The following is a 22059-nucleotide window of genomic DNA, read 5'->3' as shown; positions in this document are numbered from 1 at the left end:
CTTACCCATCCTGGCCAATAGCCATTAATGGACTTAACCTCCATGAACTTATCCAGTTCTCTTTTAAACCCTTTTCTAGTGCCTGTATATCTTTTTTGAGATGGGGAGACCACATCTGTACGCAGTATTCAAGATGTGGACGTACCATCGATTTATATAAGGGCAATAATATATTCTCCGTCTTATTCTCTTTTTAATGATTCCTAACATCCTGTTTGCTTTTTTGACCACCTCCTTGAGCAGCTGGCTCCAGCAGTCTAACCAAGAGGAGTAGTTGGGTGCGTAGGGGGGGAGGCCACCAGCCAGCCTGCAAGAGAGGAGAGGGGGGAGGAAGTAGCAGTGAGCCGGCCACCGTAGCCTGTTCCCAGAACCTCCCTGGCCTCCCCAGCACCACTTCCTGTCTGAGCCCTTCTGGGCTACGTCGCTTTAACGGGCCTGAGCCAGGCAGCTCAGTCAGGTCCCAGGATCCCCAGCTGCCCCCTGTCCTTTCCCCCATGGCAAGAGCTTCCTGCCCCTACCCCCAACACTACAGCGGGGCAGTCGGGCACCAGGGGAGCAGCCTTTCTCCTGGGGACAGAGCTGATGCTCCCTAGTAAGATGGCCAAGGGCAATACTCCCGAGGGGGTGGGGAGGGCTGATTAAGGAGGGCAGAACTCCCCCCCCCCACCCCACTAAGTCCCAGCTGTACTGCAGGGCGGGCAGGGACCGGCTGTCACACCCGAACAGGCCCGGGTCTATTCTGGGAGGCTGCAACCTGTGATTTTGCTCCTGCCAAGCGTGACATGGGACGGGAGGCACTGCAGGGCCAGGGAGCCCAAGAGGCTGCCAAGCGTCTGGGGAAGAGGGGAGCCACAGGAGCCTGCGCGAGGGGCAGGGGGCGAGCTGCGAGCACAGCCAGGACTAGCTCCATGTCAGGCTGGGAGGGGGGACAGATGGGGCCGGAGCCCAGGATCGCGGCTCTGCCAGCTGCAGCAGGGAGGGGATGATCTGTCCCCCCCATCCCACCCTGCCGCCCAGTCGCTAGCCCCAGAGGTGTTTCACCGGGGGTGACTGCGGGTGGGGGGTGATTTGTTCCCAGCGCCAGCCCCAGCAGGGCTGCAGCTACCCTGGGGGACGGTGCCTCTCCCTGGCTCGGCTCCTTTCCCTTCCCAGACCCGTGTATGCGGCGATATCCCAGTCTGACCGTGGCCACATGGGGGCTTTTGCCACTTTCACTCACCGCTCCAGCTTAGCTTCCCTGTGTAGACGAGCCCTGGGGGACGGGCTCTAGCCCAAAGCAGGTTCAGCACCCCTCAACTCTGGCTAACCGTGCTCTCCCTCAAACGGTCCAGTCCCTCTTTGAACCCCCCTCAGCTCCCTCCTGTGGCAGTGAGTTCCACAGGCCCCTCACACATTGGGGGAAAAGCCACCTCCTTTTATCTGAATGTGCCAGCCTTCAGCGTCCCCGGCCGCCCACCCGGTGCCATGTCTGGGCAGGGCAGAGCGCTCTCGCCTGCCGGTGCCAGCTGTTCACATTCCACATCAGCAGCCAATGACAGCAGGTCCGCTCCCCCTCTGAAGGGTTTCTACCTAACCCCTTAGAGGCCGGAACATCGTCATCCCAGAGCAAACCCTATAGGATGTGGGGGGGAGATGCTGCATCTCCCTGCTTCCTGAACAGGAGCCGCTGCATCCCCTGCTCCTCAGAGGTGAGGCAGACGCCCTTGCGTTGCAGGGGGAGGCTGCAGCTGGCTCGGGACGGCGTGCGGGGCACTCACCCACAGTTGGAGACGAACACAAAGAGGTACGTCAGCATACTGGCAAAGAACTGCAGGCACGAGAGATGGGCCACAGTTAGCAGGGCGGGGCGCTGGCTCCGCAGCCCCGCACGGAGCCCCCCAGCCGCAGGAGCACAAGGAATGGAGAGGGAGGGTGTCTCAGCGAGGCCCTGCCCAGAGAGGGATCTCACTGGCACTCACTGACTTTCTCCTGGGCAAGGAGGTCTTTGTCCTTCCCTTCCCAGGTCACCAGAGAGACCAGGCTCAGGACAGATACGGGCTGGATGGGTAGGGCAGTGGGCACAACATGCCCAAGGGGAGGGGGCCAGCTGGGCAGAGCACCAGGGGCGGGGCGGGGCCAGGCCAAGGTGCACGAGAGGGTGGAGAGCTCACCCACCATGCAGCACCAGCTAGTGATTTAGACTCATGTAAGCGCACCAACCTCACACCCCATGGTTCCCTCAAACTGGCCACTCCCATCCCAGAGCAGTTCTGTGGGGCTACCCCCCCCCCAGACCTGAGAGGAGAGTAGGGGTTACACACGCACTCCAGTGACAGCCTGTGAGTAGCTCTTCATCTCGCTCATGGTGGAGACCTAGAGAGGGAGGGAAACGCATTGAACAAGGAGACCCCGCACCCTGCCACAGCCCGGCCCCTCCATCCCCAGACACAGGGGGCTGCCTCTGCCCCGATTCCCCGCACCGGGTCTGCACGCTGGGCTCTGCCAGGGCCTGAAACCCAAACTGTCCCCACGCGGGTTGCGGCCGCTGCTAGGACAGGCTCCCCGGCCGGGACAAGCAATCGGAATCCAACCTTCTCGGGCCCGCTATAATGGGAAGTCTGAAACACTAATTAAAACAGATGTGGTACGCCCGTAGGACAGAAGGTGCAGGGCACTATACTACACAAAGAGGCAGTAAAACAAATAAAATATCAACACCTTCCACCTTAATGCCTGGCCCTAACAAAAAATGTGTTGCCATATGTCCTATGCTTTTCCAGGGATACCTGGGCAGAAGGATCCCAAAAGAAAAAGAAAAAGAAAAAAAAGAAAAAAGGGGTGGAGTATTAGGATATAGATATTCAGGCCTGTAAGCAAAGGCCTAGACTTTAAGAATGTAGGTGTATTCTTATCACTTAGCTAGTTATAGAGGAACAAAACAAGAATCAAAATCACAGTCTGCCTGTGTCTGGGCCTTCTCTCACCATGACAGTCTGAGGCCCTGTTCTTAGGCTAAGGCCTTTGGCTAAACAGCAAAGGCAGCCATAAGCTGGGAAGCAAACGGTCACGTCCTCACCAGTCACACTGAAATAAGGCAGTTTTGGGCTGTTAAAAAGGTGATCCAATTTTTCACCTCCAGAGAAAGGGAAGAGCCTAGAAGATTTAAAAAACACTTAGTTTGATAGCGTCCTGTCTGACAAGAACTCATCAATAGCTGGGGTGTGAAATCCTCATTTCTGTGTTGTTCTATCACTTCCCTATTATTTGTCTGTGTAATCTCTGTTTGGTTCTGTGATTGTTTCTGTCTTCTGTATAATTAATTTTGTTGGGTGTAAACCAATTAAGGTGGTGGGATATAACTGGTGTGACAGACCCAGACCAGTGGGGTACAGGAGTCTGGTAGAGGGCAAATATACTGGTCACTGGATGAGTAGTTTTCTGTTCCCTGAGTGACCAGAGAAGGGGCTGCACTAGAGTAATCAGGAACCTGCTAGAACCAGTTAAGGCAGGCAGGCTAATTAGGACACCTGGAGCCAATTAAGAAGAAGCTTCTAGAATCAATTAAGGCAGGCTAATCAGGGCACCTGGGTTTTAAAAGGAGCTCACTTCAGTTTGTGGTGTGAGTGTGAGGAGCTGGGAGCAAGAGGTGCAAGGAGCTGAGAGTGAGAGGGTGTGCTGCTGGAGGTCTGAGGAGCACAAGCGTTATCAGACACCAGGAGGAAGGTCCTGTGGTAAGACTAAGGAAGGTGTTTGGAGGAGGCCATGGGGAAGTAGCCCAGGGAGTTGTAGCTGTCATGCAGCTGTTACAGGAAGCACTTTAGACAGCTGCAGTCCACAGGGCCCTGGGCTGGAACCCGGAGTAGAGGGTGGGCCCGGGTTCCCCCCGAAACCTCCCAATTGACCTGGACTGTGGGTTCTTCCAGAGGGGAAGGTCTCTAGGCTGTTCCCCAACCCACATGGTGAATCTCTGAGGCAAGAAAATCTGCCAATAAGCGCAGGACCCACCAAGATAGAGGACGAACTTTGTCACATTGGTTAAATAATCATGTTACAATATGTTAAAATTGGTCAGTTAAATTTCATTAAAATAATTGGTTACGGTATGGCTAAGCAGAACTCAAGTTTTTATATTCTGCAGTCAATCAGGAAGTAAGGGGGGGGATAGAAACAGAGAATGGGGGGGAATTGGAATAATGTTTTGCTAAGGGAGGGAATGGGAATAGGGAATGGGAACAGGGCCACAGGCAAGGCTCTGTGGCGTCAGAGCTGGGAAGGGGGACACTGAGAAAAAAATTAAAATCATTTCTAGCTAAAAGTTCACCCCAATAAACACTGAATTGTTTGCACCTTCAAACTTCGGGTATTATTGCTCTCTGTTCATGCGAGAAGAACCAGGGAAGTAAGTGAGTAAAAAAAGAAGCCCTCTAACAACCTTGTTTGTACAGTTCAGAGAGGCAGCAGAATCCTGCATGGTGCCCGTCCCTGCCTGGTGACAGCTCCTCTATGGCCCAAGGTTGGGAGGGGTGGTACAAGCCCAGCCCCTAATAAGCAAAGCCACATCCTAGTTCCCTGAGCAGCCAAATGCTGCAGCACCCATGGCCCCGGGTCTCCCACTCCTTGGTCATGTATCGGGGGCTGACAAGTGGAAACTGTAATAATTTAATGAACTGTGTGCATGACTCGGTACTTACCACTTTGGTGCCGCTCCCCAGTGGCTGCAGAAGGGTTCAAATGCTGCTCCTGGGGCAGAGCAGGAGACATGAGCTGTGTGTGTCACGGACCGGTCTGGGGAGGTGTGCATGGGCGTTACCAGACTGGCGGAAACTGACCCACATCAATGGAGGAGCCGAGAGGACAATGGGAACCCCAAGGACTGACCAATCAAGACGAAGCGGAAGCACCAGCAGGCTGACCATGTGAACCCAGCATGTATTTGCTGGGGGAGGACAACGGACCGAGAGGAGACAAGAGGAGTGATAAGACCGTGGCTCACAGAGACACAGCAGCTCTGCTCTGGGACTGACAGATGGACACAGCAGCTCGGCTGGGTGGACCCCTCACACCGGGGGGACTGAATGCTGGCCGAGCCCCTGTCTCTCTGCACTGACGTAAGGATGCTCACCTCCTGCAGCCAGGTGAAGGGGCCCAGTACAAGTCTCCTGCAGGAGTCTGGCTTTGGCTGGATTTGCTGCAGGGAGACGGGGTCGCTGGTGCTGAAGGCCCAGTTTCAGAGTTGCGGAAGCCACAGGCCTGCCCCTGTGGAACTGTGTGGGTCCCTGTGGCTCAGCACATATGCCAAAGGGGTTGCTCCCAGGGGACTGGTTACAGGCTGGAGCATAGACCAGACCCTGTAGGTACGTAACAAAGAATACCCTTGCCAGAGGGTGGCTACAGATGTGGTGGGTTATCTCAATCAAGAGACCTTGAATCACAGTGCAGGAGGAGGTGGGGCTCTGACAGAGACCCGAACAGCCTGGATTTAGCAAAGAGATACGGGCACATCGCCTTAGGATAGTGATAAACAGAAAAAAATCTGCCTTCCTAACCAATTTGGGACTTTCTGAGCTTAAAGTGTTACCATTTGGGTTAATGAGTGCAGGATCCACCTTTCAAAGGCTTGCGAATCAAGTGGCTGGGTGACAGGACTTTGCTCGTGTCTACATTGAGGATATTGCAGTCTTCAGCAATTCCTTGCCAGAGCATAAGGATCACATGGGAATGGTGCTGAAGAGACTCAAAGGTGCAGGTCTAAGTGTAAAGGTGTCAAAGTGCAGGATGGGGCATTGAAGATGTAAAACAAATTCTGTCAGGAAAGGCGAAGCCGGACTCTGGCCAGTGAATTGTGCACTGACGCATCCAACACAGGCTTGGGAGCGCTGATGATGCCAGCAGGGGAGGGCACCGAGCAGCATCCCATCCCTTTCTGAGCAGAAAATGGACTCCAAGTGAATGGAATGACGTCGTTATAGAACATGAATGCTCGGCAACTGTGGGTTGTCCGACAGCTAAGATCCTACCTGTTCAACCGGAGGCGCTGGGTACTGACTGACAGCCCCCCTTTAGCGTGGCTACACAGAACCAAAGGCACCAACTCTTGGTTGGTACGCTGGAGTACAGCCCTCCAAAGGCATGAGATGGAGACTCAACATGTCACGGGGGCAGACGCGCTACCCAGGCAAGAGGGCCCAGAGCAGATGCATTCGTAATAGCCAGTGGCTAGGCCTAGGGCGTCAATGTCAGGAGGCGACAGGACACAGATGTGCCCAAACACGCCCAGGCAGGTACGTTACATGTCCAACAACCATTTTCTCACTATTACACTGATGGGGTCGTGTGTGATTGGTACATTCCTCAGGGTACAATCTGGACCGATGGACAGCTGTGTCCCCTCAGCTCTCCAATTTGGGGAGCCTTTTACATTGCTTCATTGTGAGAGCAGCCACTCCTGGCCTGTTCACACACGGCTTCTCGCATGCAAAATCACTCCCAGCTGAATATATGAGTGCTTCTAGCCAGCCACTCCTGAATTATATTGCAGAGTGACACTAGCAAATTCCCAGTCCTAGACTTGTCTCCAGAAATATGCATTTTGTATTGCCCAGCTCTCTCCTTCTGGACAATACAAGCTCATAGAAAGTCCATCATTTCATTACTAGAAAATGACATGCACAAATCTTGTTATCTCAAGTGGAGGGTCCCAAACACTTCAATCCAAACACACTGGCTTAGATAAAACAACAAAACAAGTTTATTAACTACACAGAGAGAGAGAGAGATTTTAAGTGATTACAAGTAATGAGGCATAAAAGTCAGAATCGGTTACAAAGAAATAAAAGATACAATGCAAACTAATACCTAACTTTACAAGCTAAGTGAACTTAAAGCAAATGGATTTCTCTCGCCGTGTATTCACGACTGTCTGGCTGGATTCTTTCAGCCAGGACGACTCCCCCAGTTCAGTGATGCTTCCTTTGTCTTTCAAACGTTATTGATGCCGTGAGTAGAGATGAGGAGAGAGAGAGAGGTGATTTGGGGCATCTGTTCCTCATTTTTACACCTTTAGCTCCTCTTTGAGAATCACCTCTAGCTGGGGTTCAGGCAACAGCGAGTCTGTTTGCCAAGATGTAAATTTCTCGCTCACATCCTTCTTCCTGTCAAAGAATGGCCGCTTAACTAAGTGATATAGTCCAGTTGATTTTGTTGACACCTGACTGACATGTCAATTTCCCTGTTTGCTCTGAGGAGTTGATTTGGGCTGCTTCCCCAGATTTGAAATATGCCTTAGCAACATGGTAACTGAGCCTTCGTGGGTCACAACTGAGAATACCAAATTCAGGACCAACTGCTGAAAAATAGAGCTGATATGCCCCAAAGCTGGTGGCTATTCTCTCATGAGATATACCAAACCAGCAACAAAAGTAAATTGCTATTTCACCACACTGGCTAACAAGCAGTCAGAACAGCAGTTTCCTTAAGCATTCCAGTCCTTGTATCGCCACCAAAAACACTAGACTTATAGATGAGTGGTTCTTTAAGGCCAATTTAATCTAATAACAGGTTCTTCTGATCCAAAGGACCATGCCCAGGTCAATATACAACTCAGATCTTACTCAAAAATCACAGTGTTGCCAGTCCTTTAGTATCTGAAATCTAAAGGTATATTGAAAGAAAGAAAGAAAGAAAAAGGTGAGAGTTAAAATTGGTTCAAGGAATCAAATAAGTACAATAACTGCAAAGTTCTTGGTTCAGGCTTGTAGCAGTGATGGAATAAACTGCTGGCTAGATAAGTCTCTGGTTACTTCCAAATCATTGGAAGGACCTCAGTCCCTTGGTTAGAATGTTCCATTAGTACAAGTCCTTAGTCCAGAGGTTTGAGCTGGAAAGAGGCAAAATGGAGGTGTTTCCAGGGCCTTTTATAGCTTCTGCCATGTGGAGGGAAACCCATTGTTTCAAACAAAGCCCTCAGCACAGCTAGTAGAAAATTACAGGTAAAAGATGGGGTTTGGGATCACATGGGCAAGTCACGTGTCCAGGCATAATTTTGCTTAGTCACAGCAGGAAATCATTACCTATACCCCAGACAGCACCTTTGCAGGACAGTCCATTCAGTGTACATGGTCTCCCATGGTCCATTGTCATTTAAGTGTTTCTTGATGAGCCACTTAATATGGGTCATTACACATACTGAATCTATTTCCCCATGTTAAGTATCCTCACACCGTCTTGTCAACTGTCTAAAATGGGCCATCTTGATAATCATTACAAATAGCTCATCTTAATTAATTAGCCTCTTACAGTTGGTATGGCTACTTCCACTTTTTCATGTTCTCTGTATGTATATATATTTTCTTACTATATGTTCCATTCTATGCATCTGATGACGTGGACTGTAGCCCACGAAAGCTTATGCTCAAATAAATTTGTTAGTCTCTAAGGTGCCACAAGGACTCCTGTTCTTTTTGCGGATACAGACTAACACGGCTGCTACTCTGAAACCTTAATTTGAATAGTCCCTCCAGGATGTGCAGGCTAAATACCATGTGGGTGTTACCCCAGGAGCAAACAGTTGAAATCCAGGTATAGAGCCAATACTCATAACTTCAAATACAAAATGATACGTGCATACAGATAGCATAATCATATTCAGCAAATCATAACCTTTTCATAGACATCTTACATGCCACATTTTGTACAAGATTTGTTGCAAATATGTAACAGTGGTTGCAACAATGATCTATATGGTCATATTTTAATCAGATAACATCACAAACATCATACAGCAGAATCTTATAACTTTACCTACAATGTTGCCACACATATTTTACCGTGACAATAATTATCAGCAAATTATGAGTTTTCCTATGATACCTCACAACGCATACTTTGTACAAAATTTATCATAGTCTTGTAAAAGTGGTGAACATTGGGGTACAGTGTGTCACAATGGTCTGCCAAGAGCTAAGAACTAGATTTCAAGCTCGCTGACCATTATGGTTATTGCAAGATGTTTGTACGGGAAACAGTTTACAAGCTATGTAGAATACTGGGTTGAACAACTGTTGAAGGGAGACATGCCACTTGAGGCGAGGTGGGTCTCAGAGCTAACTCAATCAATATTGAAAATCCTGAACATCCCTGGAGGCAGCACTTTGTTTACTGTCTGGGCCAAGTGGAGACCGGTGATCATCGCAGGGAGCAGATGCCAGAAAGCCAGGGATGGGAACCACCCCGCTCGGAGCTTGCCCCTTTTTACGAGGAGTTTGACCAGGTGCTGGGTGCTGTGCTCAGTGGAGTAGCCAGGGTCTAAGTGTAGGGGGAGCAAACATAAAAAAGGCAACCCCCCCCTTGGCTCCACCTCTGGCCATGCCCCCCCCTTGGCTCCTCCCATTTCCCCCCCAGATTAACCCCGGGGCTCGGCTCAGGACTCCTGCGGGCTTCCCGGGGGTGTGGATACCCCCATCCTCCCGCGGTCCCGGGAGAGTCTCTCCTGCCCAGCCCGCTCTGCAGGTGTCCCCCGCCGAGCTGCGCCCCCGGCCCCACCTGCGGGGTCCTGTCCCCCCGGCCTGGGCTCCAGGCTCCTGCGCCGCGCCAGAGCCCCCCGTCCAGACAGTGCGGCCTGCGCCCCTGCGCTGCGGGCCCGGCCCCGGCCCCGGGGAGCCCCTTGCCCGGAAGGGACCCCCTAGTGCAAGGCACCAGACCCCCGCCGCTCACCTTCTGTCCTGCGCCGCCGCCTGTCCCCGGCCGATCCCGGCCCCGCGCTGCGGGCGGATCCCGGCTCCGGCTCCGGCTTGGGGCGGGGAGCGCTTGGCTGCCGAGCCCTGAGCCGCCGCAAGAGGTGGCTGCACCTGCGGCGATGTTGGGGCCGCGTGGGGCGTGATGGCCGAGCCGGCCCCCTCGCTCCTCCGGCCGCGTCTGCCGCCACCCACCATGGCTCCTCCAGCCGTGCTGCCCCCAGCGCCGGCCCGGCTGTCCTGCGCCGCCGCCTGTCCCTGGCCGATCCCGGCCCCACGCCGCGGGCGGATCCCGGCTCCGGCTCCGGCTCCGGCTTGGGGCGGGGAGCGCTTGGCTGCCGAGCCCTGAGCTGCCGCAGGAGGTGGCTGTGCCTGCGGCGATGTTGGGGCCGTGTGGGGCGCGATGGCCGAGGAGCCATCCCCCTCGCTCCTCCGGCCGCGCCTGCCGCCCCCCGCCCCATGGCTCCTCCGGCCGTGCTGCCCCCAGCGTCGGCCCAGCAGGCGCCGCTTTTGGGAAATGTGCTGAGGGGAAGCGGCTGCTTCCCCTGCACCCCACTAGCTACACTACTGGCTGTGCTGCACCCCCAGCGCTTCACAACAGCTGCGCCAGCCTGGACAGCGACCTTCTCACCCCTGAACCAAGCACAGGGCCAGTGGGGAGACAGCAAGCGCTGGATGAGGCGGCCAAAGTGATTCTCGGGCTCACTGTGGTCTCCAAGGCAGCTTTGCTGCCGGAGCAGCTGCAGCACATCCTGGGTCTCTACTCGGAGGGGTTTTCTGATGCCCCCCCCCCAGGGGCTGCCCACCGCAGAACCAGCATCAGAAACACAAGAGGCAGAGGTCGCCCCTGAGCCTGGTCAGTTTCTGGCGGCACATCTGTTATTAATCTAGGAATGGGAGGGATTTCCAATTTATTACCCAAAGCAGAATGTATTGCAAGCTGCAGGCAGCCGCATGTAGCCAGTAATGGCAGGTTGCTGGCACCACCTGGAATTCAAAATGGAGATTGGGAGCGCAAACAACACTGAAACAAGAATTTAATATTAAACTTGGACTAGAAACTTGAGCAATCTTTCAGAGCTGGGCCTAGATTTGCCAGTTGTGGTTGGACGTATTCCTGGAAGTTTCATCACATGACATAAAAGATTAATCTTTAATTCCTGGAGGGTTGGCAATCCTAGATGAACTGTGACGGGTTCAGTCACAGAGACGCCCTTGGGACTGCCACCTGATGTGCTGAGACTACCTCTGAGCCCGTTTTCCCTGCCAGCTTGGGACTCCAGAATCCTGTCTTGTTGAGCCAGACATGCCAGTCTGCTCCAACACAAACCCAGGGTCTGAACCACATGCCCCAAAGCTGCAGACTTAACTGAAAAGAGCTTAAGAAGTGTTCCTGTCTCTAGCACCCAGACACCCAGTTCCCCATGGGATCCAAACTCCAAATGAATCCGTTTTACTCTGTATAAAGCTTATATAGGGTAAACTCATAAATTGTCTGCCCTCTATAACACTGATAGAAAGATATGCACAGCTGTTTGCTCCCCAGGAATTAATTACTTGCTCTGGATTACTTAATAAGTAAAAAGTGATTTTATTAAATACAGAAAGTAGGATTTAAGTGGTTCCAAGCAATAACAGACAGAACGAAGTAAGTTACCTAGCAAAATAAAACAAAGCACAGAGATCCAAGCCTAATGCAGTAGGAAACTAAATGCAGGTAAATCTCACCCTCAGAGATGTTCCAATAAGCTTCTTTGACAGACTAGACTCCTTCCTAGTCTGGGTCCAACAATCACTCCCAGCCCCATAGTTACTGTCATTTTTTCCCAGTTTCTTTCAGGCATCTCTTTGGGGTGGAGAGGCTACCTCTTGAGCCAGCTGAAGACAAAATGGAGGGGCTTCCAGGGCCTTATATAGTCTTTCTCTTGTGCCACATCACAGCCACAGAATGGGGTCTCTAGCCACCTGGGCAAGTCACCTGTCTATGAATGATTCAGCTTTTTGCAGGCCGACACCATTGTTTACATGTTAGTTTGAACATTCCCAGGAAAGGTCAGATGAGGATTGGCGTCTCTCAAAGTCCATTTTTAGTTAAGTACTCCCAATTACTTGAATAGCCCCTTCACACTATGTTTACCAAATCTGCCTCACGTGCTTCCTACAGCAACGATCACATCCCTCAATATGCTGGCCATGCTCCTACTTATACAGCCCAAAATGCCGTTAGCCTTCTTGGCAACAAGGGCACACTGTTGACTCATATCCAGCTTCCCATCCACTGTAGCCCCTAGGTCCTTTTCTGCAGAACTGCTGCCTAGCCACTCGGTCCCTAGTCTGTAGCAGTGTATGGGATTCTTCCATCCTAAGTGCAGGACTCTGTACTTGTCCTTGTTGAACCTCATTAGATTTCTTTTGGCCCAATCCTCTAATTTGTGTAGGTCCCTCTGTAACCTATCCCTACCTTCCAGCGTATCTACCATTCCTCCCAGTTTAGTGTCATCTGCAAACTTGCTGAGAGTACAATCCACGCCATCCTCCAGATCATTAATGAAGATATTGAACAAAACCATCCCCAGGACCAACCCTTGGGGCACTCCGCTTGATACTGTCTGCCAACTAGACATGGAGCCATTGATCACTACCCGTTGAGCCTGATGATCTAGACAGATTTCTATCCACCTTATAGTCCATTCATCCAGCCCATACTACTTTAACTTGCTGGCAAGAATACTGTGGGAGACTGTCCACTGCTTTCCCCTCATCTGCAGAGCTGGTTATCTCGTCATAGAAGGCAATTAGGTTAGTCAGGCATGACTTGCCCTTGGTGAATCCATGCTGACTGTTCCTGATCACTTTCTTCTCCTCAAAGTGCTTCAAAATTGATTCCTTAAGGACCTGCTCCATGATTTTTCCAGGGACTGAGGTAAGGCTGATGGCCTGTAATTCCCTGAATCCTCCTTCTTCCCTTTTTTAAAGATGGGCACTACATTAGCCTTTTTCCAGTCATCCGGGACCTCCCCCCAATCGCCATGAGTTTTCAAAGATAAATTAATGGAGATATTGTATCTCCTAGAGCTGGAAGGGACCTTGAAAGGTCATTGAATCTAGCCCCCTGCCTTCACTAGTAGAACCAAGTAGTGATTTTTGCCCCAGATCCCTAAGTGGCCCCCTCAAGCATTGAACTCACAACCCTGGGTTTAGCACGCCAATGCTCAAACCTCTGAGCTATCCCTCCCCCCATAATGGCCGCTGGCTCTGCAAGCACATCTCCCAACTCCTTTAGCAATCTCAGCTGCAGTGCATGCGGCCCCATGGACTTGTGCTCGTCCAGCTTTTCTGAACAGTTCTGAACCACTTCTTTCTCCACAGAGGGTGGAAACACTTGGAAAAGATTTGCAGCTGAGATTCAGGAGAGGGAATCTGTAGGGAAGGATGCTTCCTGCTGCTTTTTCCTCCCCTGTTGGAGTTTCTTTTGTTTCCCTTCCTGCTTGATGACTCTGCTTGTTGCTTAAATGCAAATTAAGTAGAGCACCCATTCCTTTGTTGAGACAGGCTTGTTTGCCAACCTCAGGTTAGAGCACGTGTTAACACCATAAAGGGGAATCTTATCACTTCACGTACAATGTTGCCACACACATATTTTATCAGGGCAATACTGATCGGCAAATTATACATTTACAAATAATACCTTGCAAGGTTGTACAAAGATTATTACAACAGTGGGTACGCTGTGGACACAAGGGTACATTCTGTCACACTCCCCTACCTTCCCCCTTCAGTCCTTTGTTCTCGTGATGGGGTCTTTGCTCAGCTTCCCTGAAGTCCATAAAACATGGGGACTTGCTTTGTCTCTCTGGCCCCTTTGTTGATGTGGGTCAATTTCAACTAGTTCCTTAATGACTCCCTCCTCCACCCAGGCAGGGAGGTGACACCCACCTATGCTTCGTAGCCTGCCCTGAGAGCAAACTTGCTCCCTTTTCTCCCCCCAGGGTAACACTGCAACACAGAGGGGAAACTGAGGCACATATGGGGGTCATAAAATACTACAACAAATTCCCACTTTGTCACAGGGACCAATCCCCTGGTATTGTTGGTTTTTTCGCCCCACCTGGCTGATCTGACCCAAAGTGGCTCTATTCACCATGGTACTGTTTCCAGGACGCTGGGGCTTTCAAATGTGCTGAGAAGGCCCAAGATGAATCCTGGTATGTTATAGGAAATACATTTCCTGCTGTGGGGCGCTCACACTCAGGGTCATTGGCACCCCATTGTGCTGGGTACGGCACAGACACACAGTGACCAAGACCAGGCCGGCATAGCAGGGGGCTGCAGGTAGGGATTGAGGCGCATCGGTGGGGAAGGGGGGAAGGCAGCCCCTGCTCTCACTCTGCCCCTGGCCCTGGTCCATTCTGGGTGCACTTGCATTTCTCTGGAGGCCCCTCGACCTCTGCCCAGAGCAAAATCCCAATCAACTGTGCCATGCGGCTGCAGGGATGTCACCGCCTCTGGGCTCCAGGACTGGCAGACTCTGTTAATGGTTCATTCGCTGGGGGATAAGAGGCTGGAGCAGCCCCTGAAGGAGAGACAGACAGGGACCTTGCAGCTCCACAGACACCCAGGAACTGCTCCTTCCCCTGGCATAGAGTGACCCCAGGTGAGTGGGAGCCCCAGCCCTGTACGGACAGCCCTGGCATCACTTGGCCTTACAGCAGCCTTCTTCTTGTGGGGTATCTGGTGAGCACAGGGGCTGTACACAGACGGGTGAGTTATTGTACGGTCTCTGATGAGCGTGGGAACCATGCACAGATTGGTGAGTTATTGTAGGGTCTCTGGGGAGCACAGGGGCTGCTGACAGACTGATGAGTTATGGTAGTGTCTCTGGTGAGCACGGGGGCCGTGCACAGACTGGTGAGATACTGTAGGGTGTCTGGGGAGCACAGGGCACTGCATATAGACTGGTTAGTTAATGTAAGGTCTCTGGTGAACACACAGGGGGCTGTGCATAGACTGGTGAACTCTTGTGGGGTCTACACAGTGTTTGCTATTTTGGCAGGGCTGGGAGCTGGCAGCTTGTCTCTGGGCTTGGGAGACAGTCACAGGGAACTGATGGGTCTCCTGTCCCCGCAGGCATCCCTCACATGGTCCCGCTGGAAGCTGTGAAGGCCCATCCCGGTCAGCGATGCTGATCCTGAGCTGTTCCTCCAAGCTGCGGCTGCTGGAGGGGATGCTACGGAGGGGCCTGCCTGACACGCTGCCGGTGATCAGGACTCGCCCGCCCCCGCAGGGCCAAACGCTCCCACCCTCGGGCTGGGCAGAGAGCAGGGGAAAGTCCCTCAGAGCCCCCTGGGTGATGGGGCACATATTGGGCTGGGGTGCAATCCCCTGGGTTGGGCTTACATGGAGGGCTGGCCCCTCCACCTGGTCAGGGGGTAGCAGTTTGGGGGGCAGACCCTTTCTCCAGGTCGGGGGGCAGCAGTTCAGGGGCCGGGCAGGCTCTTATAGATCCACAGGGGATGTGCTGTACCCCAGCCTGTCACCAGTCCCCTGGGAGTGACCCCTGTAGTGGGCCGGGGCCCGAGGCTGCACACAGCTCCACAGGGGCAGGCCCGTGACCTCCACCACTGGGCCTTTGACACCAGCCCTCCCATCTCTCTCCGTGGCTCCCTGCAGCGAATGCAGCCGAGTGAGATGCCTGCGGGAGGCTTGGACCGGGCCCCTGCGGTGTGTGTTGGCAGAGACCCCGGCAGCCTTTGCAAAACACAGGAGTGGTTCATTACTCTGACGGCTGCAGCTCTGCTTCCAGCAGCTTAGCTTGGGCCCCTGCTCTCTCCTTAGCTCTGCCCCACTCTGTCTGACTCAGGCCATTCCAGCTCACATACGGAGGACGGGACTCCCCTGGCCTCCTGACTCCCTGATAAGCCTGCCCGCCCTGTCAATCAGGCTGATCTGGAGCATTGGCCTCTCCCCATTGTTCCTGGGGACTGTCAGTCTCAGGCTCCTGATTTCCCATCGACCCTTCCCCTTTTAGTGCTGGGAGCTAGTGAATCAAAACACCCGCACTGAATGTTAGTAAGGGGGCAACAGTCCCCTTACATTAAGAAAAAATCCAGTCCCTGATCCTGCCCCAGGCAAGGGTTTGAACCCCAGGAGCCAGAGGTTCAGACTGGAGGTGTCAGTGAAAAGGCGAATAGCTCGGCCGTCAGGGAGCAGGGTTTTCCCCCCTTGCCTGTAACACTAAGGAAAGGCTGTTGAGCTCAGGACACCTATCTGGCTGGAAGTTGACCCCTGTATTTGAGTGGGGCAGGGGAACCGCCCCCCCCCAATCTCCACACGGAACATGTGAGTCACACGGGCTCCGGCAGAAGTTCCCTGAGGCTGTGGCCAAGGGAGCCAGCTCACAGCCTGCTCTCCCTGGGGAAACAGAGTCAGAGCTGAACCTGGTGGGAGCTGAGCCCCCAGCTGAGCATGGGCAGACACGGGCAGGGCATGGCCAAGGTTAAGACCCGGAATCGCCAGCAGAGGGGTCCTGGCCTGGGGTGAGGGCAACAGGTTAACCCCAGGAGGGGAAATGGATTCCTGGCATACACACAGCTCTGGGGTTGGGACAACCAGCGTAGGGGAGCCCCCTGCATCACCAGACCCTGGGACACCAGCACCCCAGAGACATGGCTGGGCTAAGACCAGCCTCGCAGGGGGACACACCTACACTGATCCCCGAAATGCTCAAGGGGTCACTTCCTACCCCAGCCGAGGGGTCAGGACACCCCAGGGTGCAGCCAAGATGGCCGACACATGGAGGAAGAGGGGGTCACGACCCTCCTCCCTCCCTGGCAGATGGGGGTGGGGAAATGCAGTGGCTGGATCCCATCCCAGTTTCAAACCCAAAGGTTTCGGGGGGGGGGAGCAAAAGGGTGCTGAGGCTGCATGAAAACTCCCCCCTGCCCCCTGCTAGTATCAGTGAACAGACCTGCCCTAACGGTGGATGTGAGACTGCTCTGAGCTGGGTATTGGAAAGGGTGAGTTTGATTCGAGCCAGCTGTGAGCATGCTGACCGTGCCTGGTAGGACAGGGATGGGGAAGATGCTGTGGCTTCTATGGATAGCATTTGTGGGTTCAAACTTCACCAGGACGGTCACTGGTTACAGTGACCCTGCCCAGTGAAGAGATGAAATAAAGTAGGATTTTTCTGTAATATTTTTACAACACTATGTGTGCCTCAGTTTCCCCCTATGTGTTGCATGGCTACCCAGTTGCGGGGGTGAGGGTGAGGATTAAGTTTACGCTCAGGGCAGGCTAAGAGACATGGGGTGGGTGTCACCTCCCTGTGAGGGTGGAATAAAGGGTCCTTAAGGAACTTGTTGAACTCAACCCAGATCCCCAAGGGGGCCAGAGAGACAAGGCAAGCGCTGCTGACTCCTGGATTTCCCCGCCTCTCAGCCGGGAGGCTGAGCAGAGACCCCAGCTCGAGAGCACAGGACTGGGAGGTGGGGGGTGCTGGACAAAGATGGAGGCTCTCACCTGGAGCTGGCCAAGGAGGTCAGACGGAGACAGAGACAGCCTGGAAAGGGACTTTCACTCCAGCTTGGCTGGGCCCTGGCTGACCGCAATGGACACTGCTTTACCCCCAGTTCTCTCTGCTGACCTAAGACTGCTCCGTGACTCATAAACCAGCCTGGCTTGACAATGCTGCCGGGTGTCACTGCAAACACAGGCTGGGGTGTGGGAGCCCCCAAGAGCGGCCAGGTCTCTCCCGGGGTCTGGCTCAGTGGGAGGCACCGGGCAGAGCTTGCGGGGTGGAACAGGAGGGCTGAAGCCCAGAGGCTCCATCTCAGAGGCGGTGGCTTGCCCTGCAGGAAGAGTGGGGCCCCTGGGGGGTGGCACTTTGAGGGCTCCTCCAAGGGGCAGAGTAAAAGCTGGGGCCCACCACCGATCCTGGGTATCCGGGACATCCCCGGACTCTGACCCCTGTGTCTTGGCAGGTCTACGGCGCTGTGATGCATGTGAACCGCGGGAACCCGGCTGGCCAGGAGGTGCTGGTGGATTCATGGCCAGAGTTCAAAATGGTCCTGACCCGGCCACGCAGAGAAGTGCGGCCTTTGCTGGGCCCCTCCCATCGGCCGCGCTCCCCTCCCCCGCCTGACCCCATCGCTGCCCCGCTCCCCTCCCCCGACTGACGCCATCACTCCCCCGCCTGACCCCATCTCTGCCCCGCTCCCCTCCCCCCCCAACGCCATCACTCCCCCACTCCCCTCCCCCGCCTGATGCCATCTCTGCCCCGCTCCCCTCCCCCGCCTGATGCCATCTCTGCCCTGTTCCCCTCCCTGCGCCGTTCACAGGATCCCTTCCCCCTCCGCAAACTCTTACTTGGGGCTCGCTGTGCCCTGCTTCCCCGATGCCGTCCCTGAGGGTCATGGGGGGAGGGCAGAGGCTGCACTCGCCCACAGACAGTGTCCCCCCTGCAGGTGGCGCGAGACCCAAGCGATTATTTCACCAACTTGTACACGACCTTCTACCGGGACGAGGGCGCCTGCCGGGCCCTGCTGGAGAACAGCTGCACCGTGGACTGGGGCCAGACCTTCCAGATACAGGGTGACTCCCTCCAGCCCCGCTCTGTCCAGCACCTGCCACATGGGAGGCAGGACCGCTCCCCCTCCCACAGGCCAATAGTCCTGAGGAGCCTGCCTGGGCCCCTTACCCCCCCCACAAGCCAATAGAACCGAGGAGCCTGCCTGGGCCCCTCCCCCCCACGGGCCAATAGCCCCGAGGAGCTCACCTGAGCCCCTTCTCCATCCAGACCCGGAATCCTGAATGAGCCAAGCTTGGGAACCCCCAGTTGGGCATGCTGGCTCACAGTGGCCCTTGGCCCCTCCCTGCTGCTCTCCCGCACCGGGCTGGGCCCCCCACGTCCATGGGCACCTTTCAGGGGCCCCTGCTGACAGCGCACGGCTGTCCCTGCAGGGCTGCAGGACGGGGTATACGAGACCATCAGGGACATCGCCAGGGCCAGAGGGCTTGAGATGGAGACGTATCCGTACCGGCCGCTGCTGCACCCAGACCCACCTGCCATGCCCCAGTACCGGTAGGTGCCCCCCAGATATGCGGTGTGTGTGAGAGAATGGGGCAATGTACACAACCAGCCTGTGCTAGCTGGAGGGGGGAGCGGGGTTGGGGGAAGGGAAGGACCCCGGGGTGCCAGGCCAGAGGCCTCCATTGCGCCCTAGATCTGGTGGCAATGAGTTCCACAGGCTAACGGTGCTGGCAGAGTGAGGGCATCACCACAGCCCCACACATAGCCCCAGGCCTTGGGCACATGCTGCCAAGGATTTCCCATCCTGCTCCGGGGCAGGGCTGAGTCAGCCCTAGAGCTTCGCCAGGGGGCAGGGGCAGCCCAGCCTGGCCAAGGAACCTCTTTGGTCCCAGGATGGGGAGAGCAGGGGGAGGGGCAGTCTGTAACCCTTCAATATCCTGGGATGGACAGCCAGGGGTCCTTGACCCCAGAGCCGTCCCCTCTGAGGGGAGGGGGCTCCAAGCACAGAGTCCCCTGGTCCCTCCTTTCCTGTCAGCGGGTAGGTCTCCGGGAAGGGTGTTCGCTGCCCACTGAGCCCTGGTGCTTTCATCTCAGGGAGCTGAGCTTAGCCAAGGCCCATTGGCACCGATGACTCTGCTGGGGCTAGACTGGGCCTTGTCAGACAGCCCCTGTGCTGAGGCTGCGGGAGTGTGTCGATCCCCTCCCCGCAGGTGCCAGGGCCTGACTTAATCCCGTCCCCCCAGGGCTCCCCCTTCTCCCCCACACCAGGTCTATCCTCTCTCAGCCTCCCCCCATTCTCCCTGTGCCAGGTCACTCCCCCTCCAGCCTCCCTCCCCTCCATGGGGGACACTGGGAGGAGCGATATGGGGGCTATAGGCACCCCAGAATTTGCCATAGCCTCCCCTCCCAGTGGTAAGGCCCAACGTTACGCAGCAGTAAGGATGGCAATGCCATACCACGCCACCAGTCGGTCTCGGCTGCTGCTGGCGATGGCGCTGCCTTCCGAGCTGGGTGGCACACCCCTCCCCCACAGGATACATTCCATGCCCCCCAGTTTGAGATTCGGCAACCCCCCATCCCCTCCATTTTTCTGTCCAGCCCATCTCAGCCCCACAACTGGGAAGAGGATGGCGCCGCCGGACACTGCTCCTCTCCTATGCCATGTTATACCAGCTCAATTTCTGCTCCCCGGGCTCATTCCCTTATACCAGTTCGACCCTCCCAGCCCCGGGCTCACTGCACCCCAAGCCCGAAGCTGGGTCAATATCCCCCTATGTTCACACCTCCCATGTTTGGTTGCTCCCCGCTCCCCTCCCCTAGACTTACCCCTTCTCGTGCTGGTTCTAGTCCCCCTGCCCCCCACATGCTGACATCCTCCCCTTGCCAGGTCAACCCCCTCTGTGCTCACCCCACCCCGTCCTGTGTCTCTCTCCCCCCTGCCCTGTCTTGCAGGCCTGACAAGGGGCTCAGGCTGGCCCCCGTGTCCCCCGCCCACGCCATGCTGCTCAGAGACACCTGGAACTTTGGGGGGAACAGCCGGAGCCTGAGGTACCTGTGCCTCCTGATCCGCCACTTCCCCAACGCCTGCCTGCTGGCCCCTGAGGGGACCCCCATCTCCTGGTCCCTCACCAACCCGCTGGCTGCCCTGACGCACGGTTACACCCTCCCGGAGCATCGCGGCCAGCACCACATGAGGCCCGTGGTGGGGACGCTGGCGGCACAGTTGCATGCCCGCGGCTTCCCTGTATACACTGGGGTGCTGCCCCACAACGAGTCTTCGCTGCACACCCTGCAATGCCTCGGCTTCCGCATCCTGCCTGGGGTGCTCTACCAGCTGATGGTGAGGCCTGGGTTCACCCAGTCCCAGTCAGCCAGTGCCCTGGCCTCGGCCCAGGATCCTGCGCCAAGCTCTGGGGAACGGCCACACACACATAGCACATAGCACGGGGGGAGGGGAGAGGAGGAGAAGGGGACATGGCCTAGGGCCCTGTGCACAGCTCTTGGGGACAGCCACGGTCTGCCAGCACGTATCCCTCGGGGAGGGGAGGAGACAGGGACACAGCCCAGCCATGCCCAGGGACCTTCCACCCCAGAGAAGGGGACACATTGACCAGCCACCAGGGAGCTCAGCTGTCAGCCCTTGGGAAGCCAGGGCCTGGTAGAGGAGACTAGCTCATGCTCCATTATCCCCTGGAGCAGGGCAGAGGCTCAGTAGGGGATGCTCTCCCCCGGCAGTCAGTGCTGGCCCCAAAGAGAGCAGGGTGAGGGCTCAGCAGGGGGCGCTCCCCACTCACAGTGCTGCCCCCGTGCCCTGTGCTGCGGGCTCAGCAGGGGGTGCTCTCCCACTCCCTTCCCCAGGCAGTTTGTTGCTCGGCTGGGGCTGTGGTGGTGGGGGGTCCCCTTTCCAGGAGCTGCGCCTGGTCTTGCCAGAGCTTTGGTGCAAGCTCCTTTGGGCTCCGACCACAGGTCCCAGCTGTGGCCCACCCCTTACCTCCCCTGTGGTGATAGGGGGCAGGTGCTGGCCTTGCACGGTTGCTCCAGGGTCAGCAGCCAGCTGGAAAGCCAGGCCAGGGCTTGTGTTGATGATGGTGCACTACACGCGGGAGGGGAGCGGCCATAGGACCCCATCATAGAGCCCTGCTGGGCCCGAACACAGGGAGGAGCATCCACTCTTCTCCCTGCCCCCCAGAATGGACGTCCTCGGCCCTGGGCAGGCGACTTGGGACTGACCTGCCCCCTGCCAGCCCCAGTGCACAGGCTGCTCCTCCCTATGTAGCTGGGCCCAGCTGCAGCCCCAGTGAGCTGTGGGGTTGGGGGTAGGGGACCCCCCCCCCCACAGCAGACATGGAAGGTTCTCCTCCCCCTTGCTGGTAGGTCAGTAGCCGTGTGGAGAGGGGGTGGGGCACTCCGGCTCCTTCCAGGCCCCACGGACACGCATCCCCTTCCTCTCGGGGGGTGGGACAAAGAGAGAATTTTCTGTATTAGTTTTGATGCCTGTATGCCTCAGTTTCCTTCTGTACTTTGCATGTCTGCCCAGTGGGTGCCAAAAGGTTAAAAAGCATCTCCTGGGGCAGAGCAGGGACAGGAGGGGGAGTGTCACATGGCTGAGGGGCAGGAACTGGGTGTTCAGGATCAAAACCAACCCAGATCAACGGAGGCTCCACAAAGAAGAGGAGCTGGCGTTTGGTGGGACTCAGGAGCTCCCAGGTAGGACTGAAAGAGATGGAGACAGGATCCATGTTTGGCTCTTCAGCAGCTTGACTGGGTGGGGCCCTGGCCTGTGTCTTCACCTTCACTTCTCTCTGCTGCCCCAGGGACCTC

At 55.6% G+C, this 22059-nt stretch overlaps 1 protein-coding gene across 1 annotated transcript; it reads left to right on the top strand.

Annotated features, from left to right (window-relative positions):
- The first annotated feature begins 6108 nt into the window (after nt 1–6108).
- On the top strand, nt 6109–20680 carry LOC135878782 (glycine N-acyltransferase-like protein 3). The gene is made up of 6 exons (XM_065404530.1): nt 6109–6260; nt 14838–14967; nt 17690–17797; nt 18173–18299; nt 18669–18789; nt 20191–20680. Exons 1-6 carry the CDS (start codon nt 6109–6111, stop codon nt 20678–20680), a joined length of 1128 nt encoding a protein of 375 aa, XP_065260602.1.
- The last annotated feature ends 1379 nt before the right edge of the window (nt 20681–22059 follow it).

This window comes from Emys orbicularis, chromosome 4 (genome assembly GCF_028017835.1).
Source record: "Emys orbicularis isolate rEmyOrb1 chromosome 4, rEmyOrb1.hap1, whole genome shotgun sequence".
Classification (NCBI taxonomy): domain Eukaryota; kingdom Metazoa; phylum Chordata; order Testudines; family Emydidae; genus Emys; species Emys orbicularis.
The sequence above is the reverse complement of the archived record's forward strand: the minus strand, read 5'-3'. Positions and strand labels throughout refer to the sequence as shown.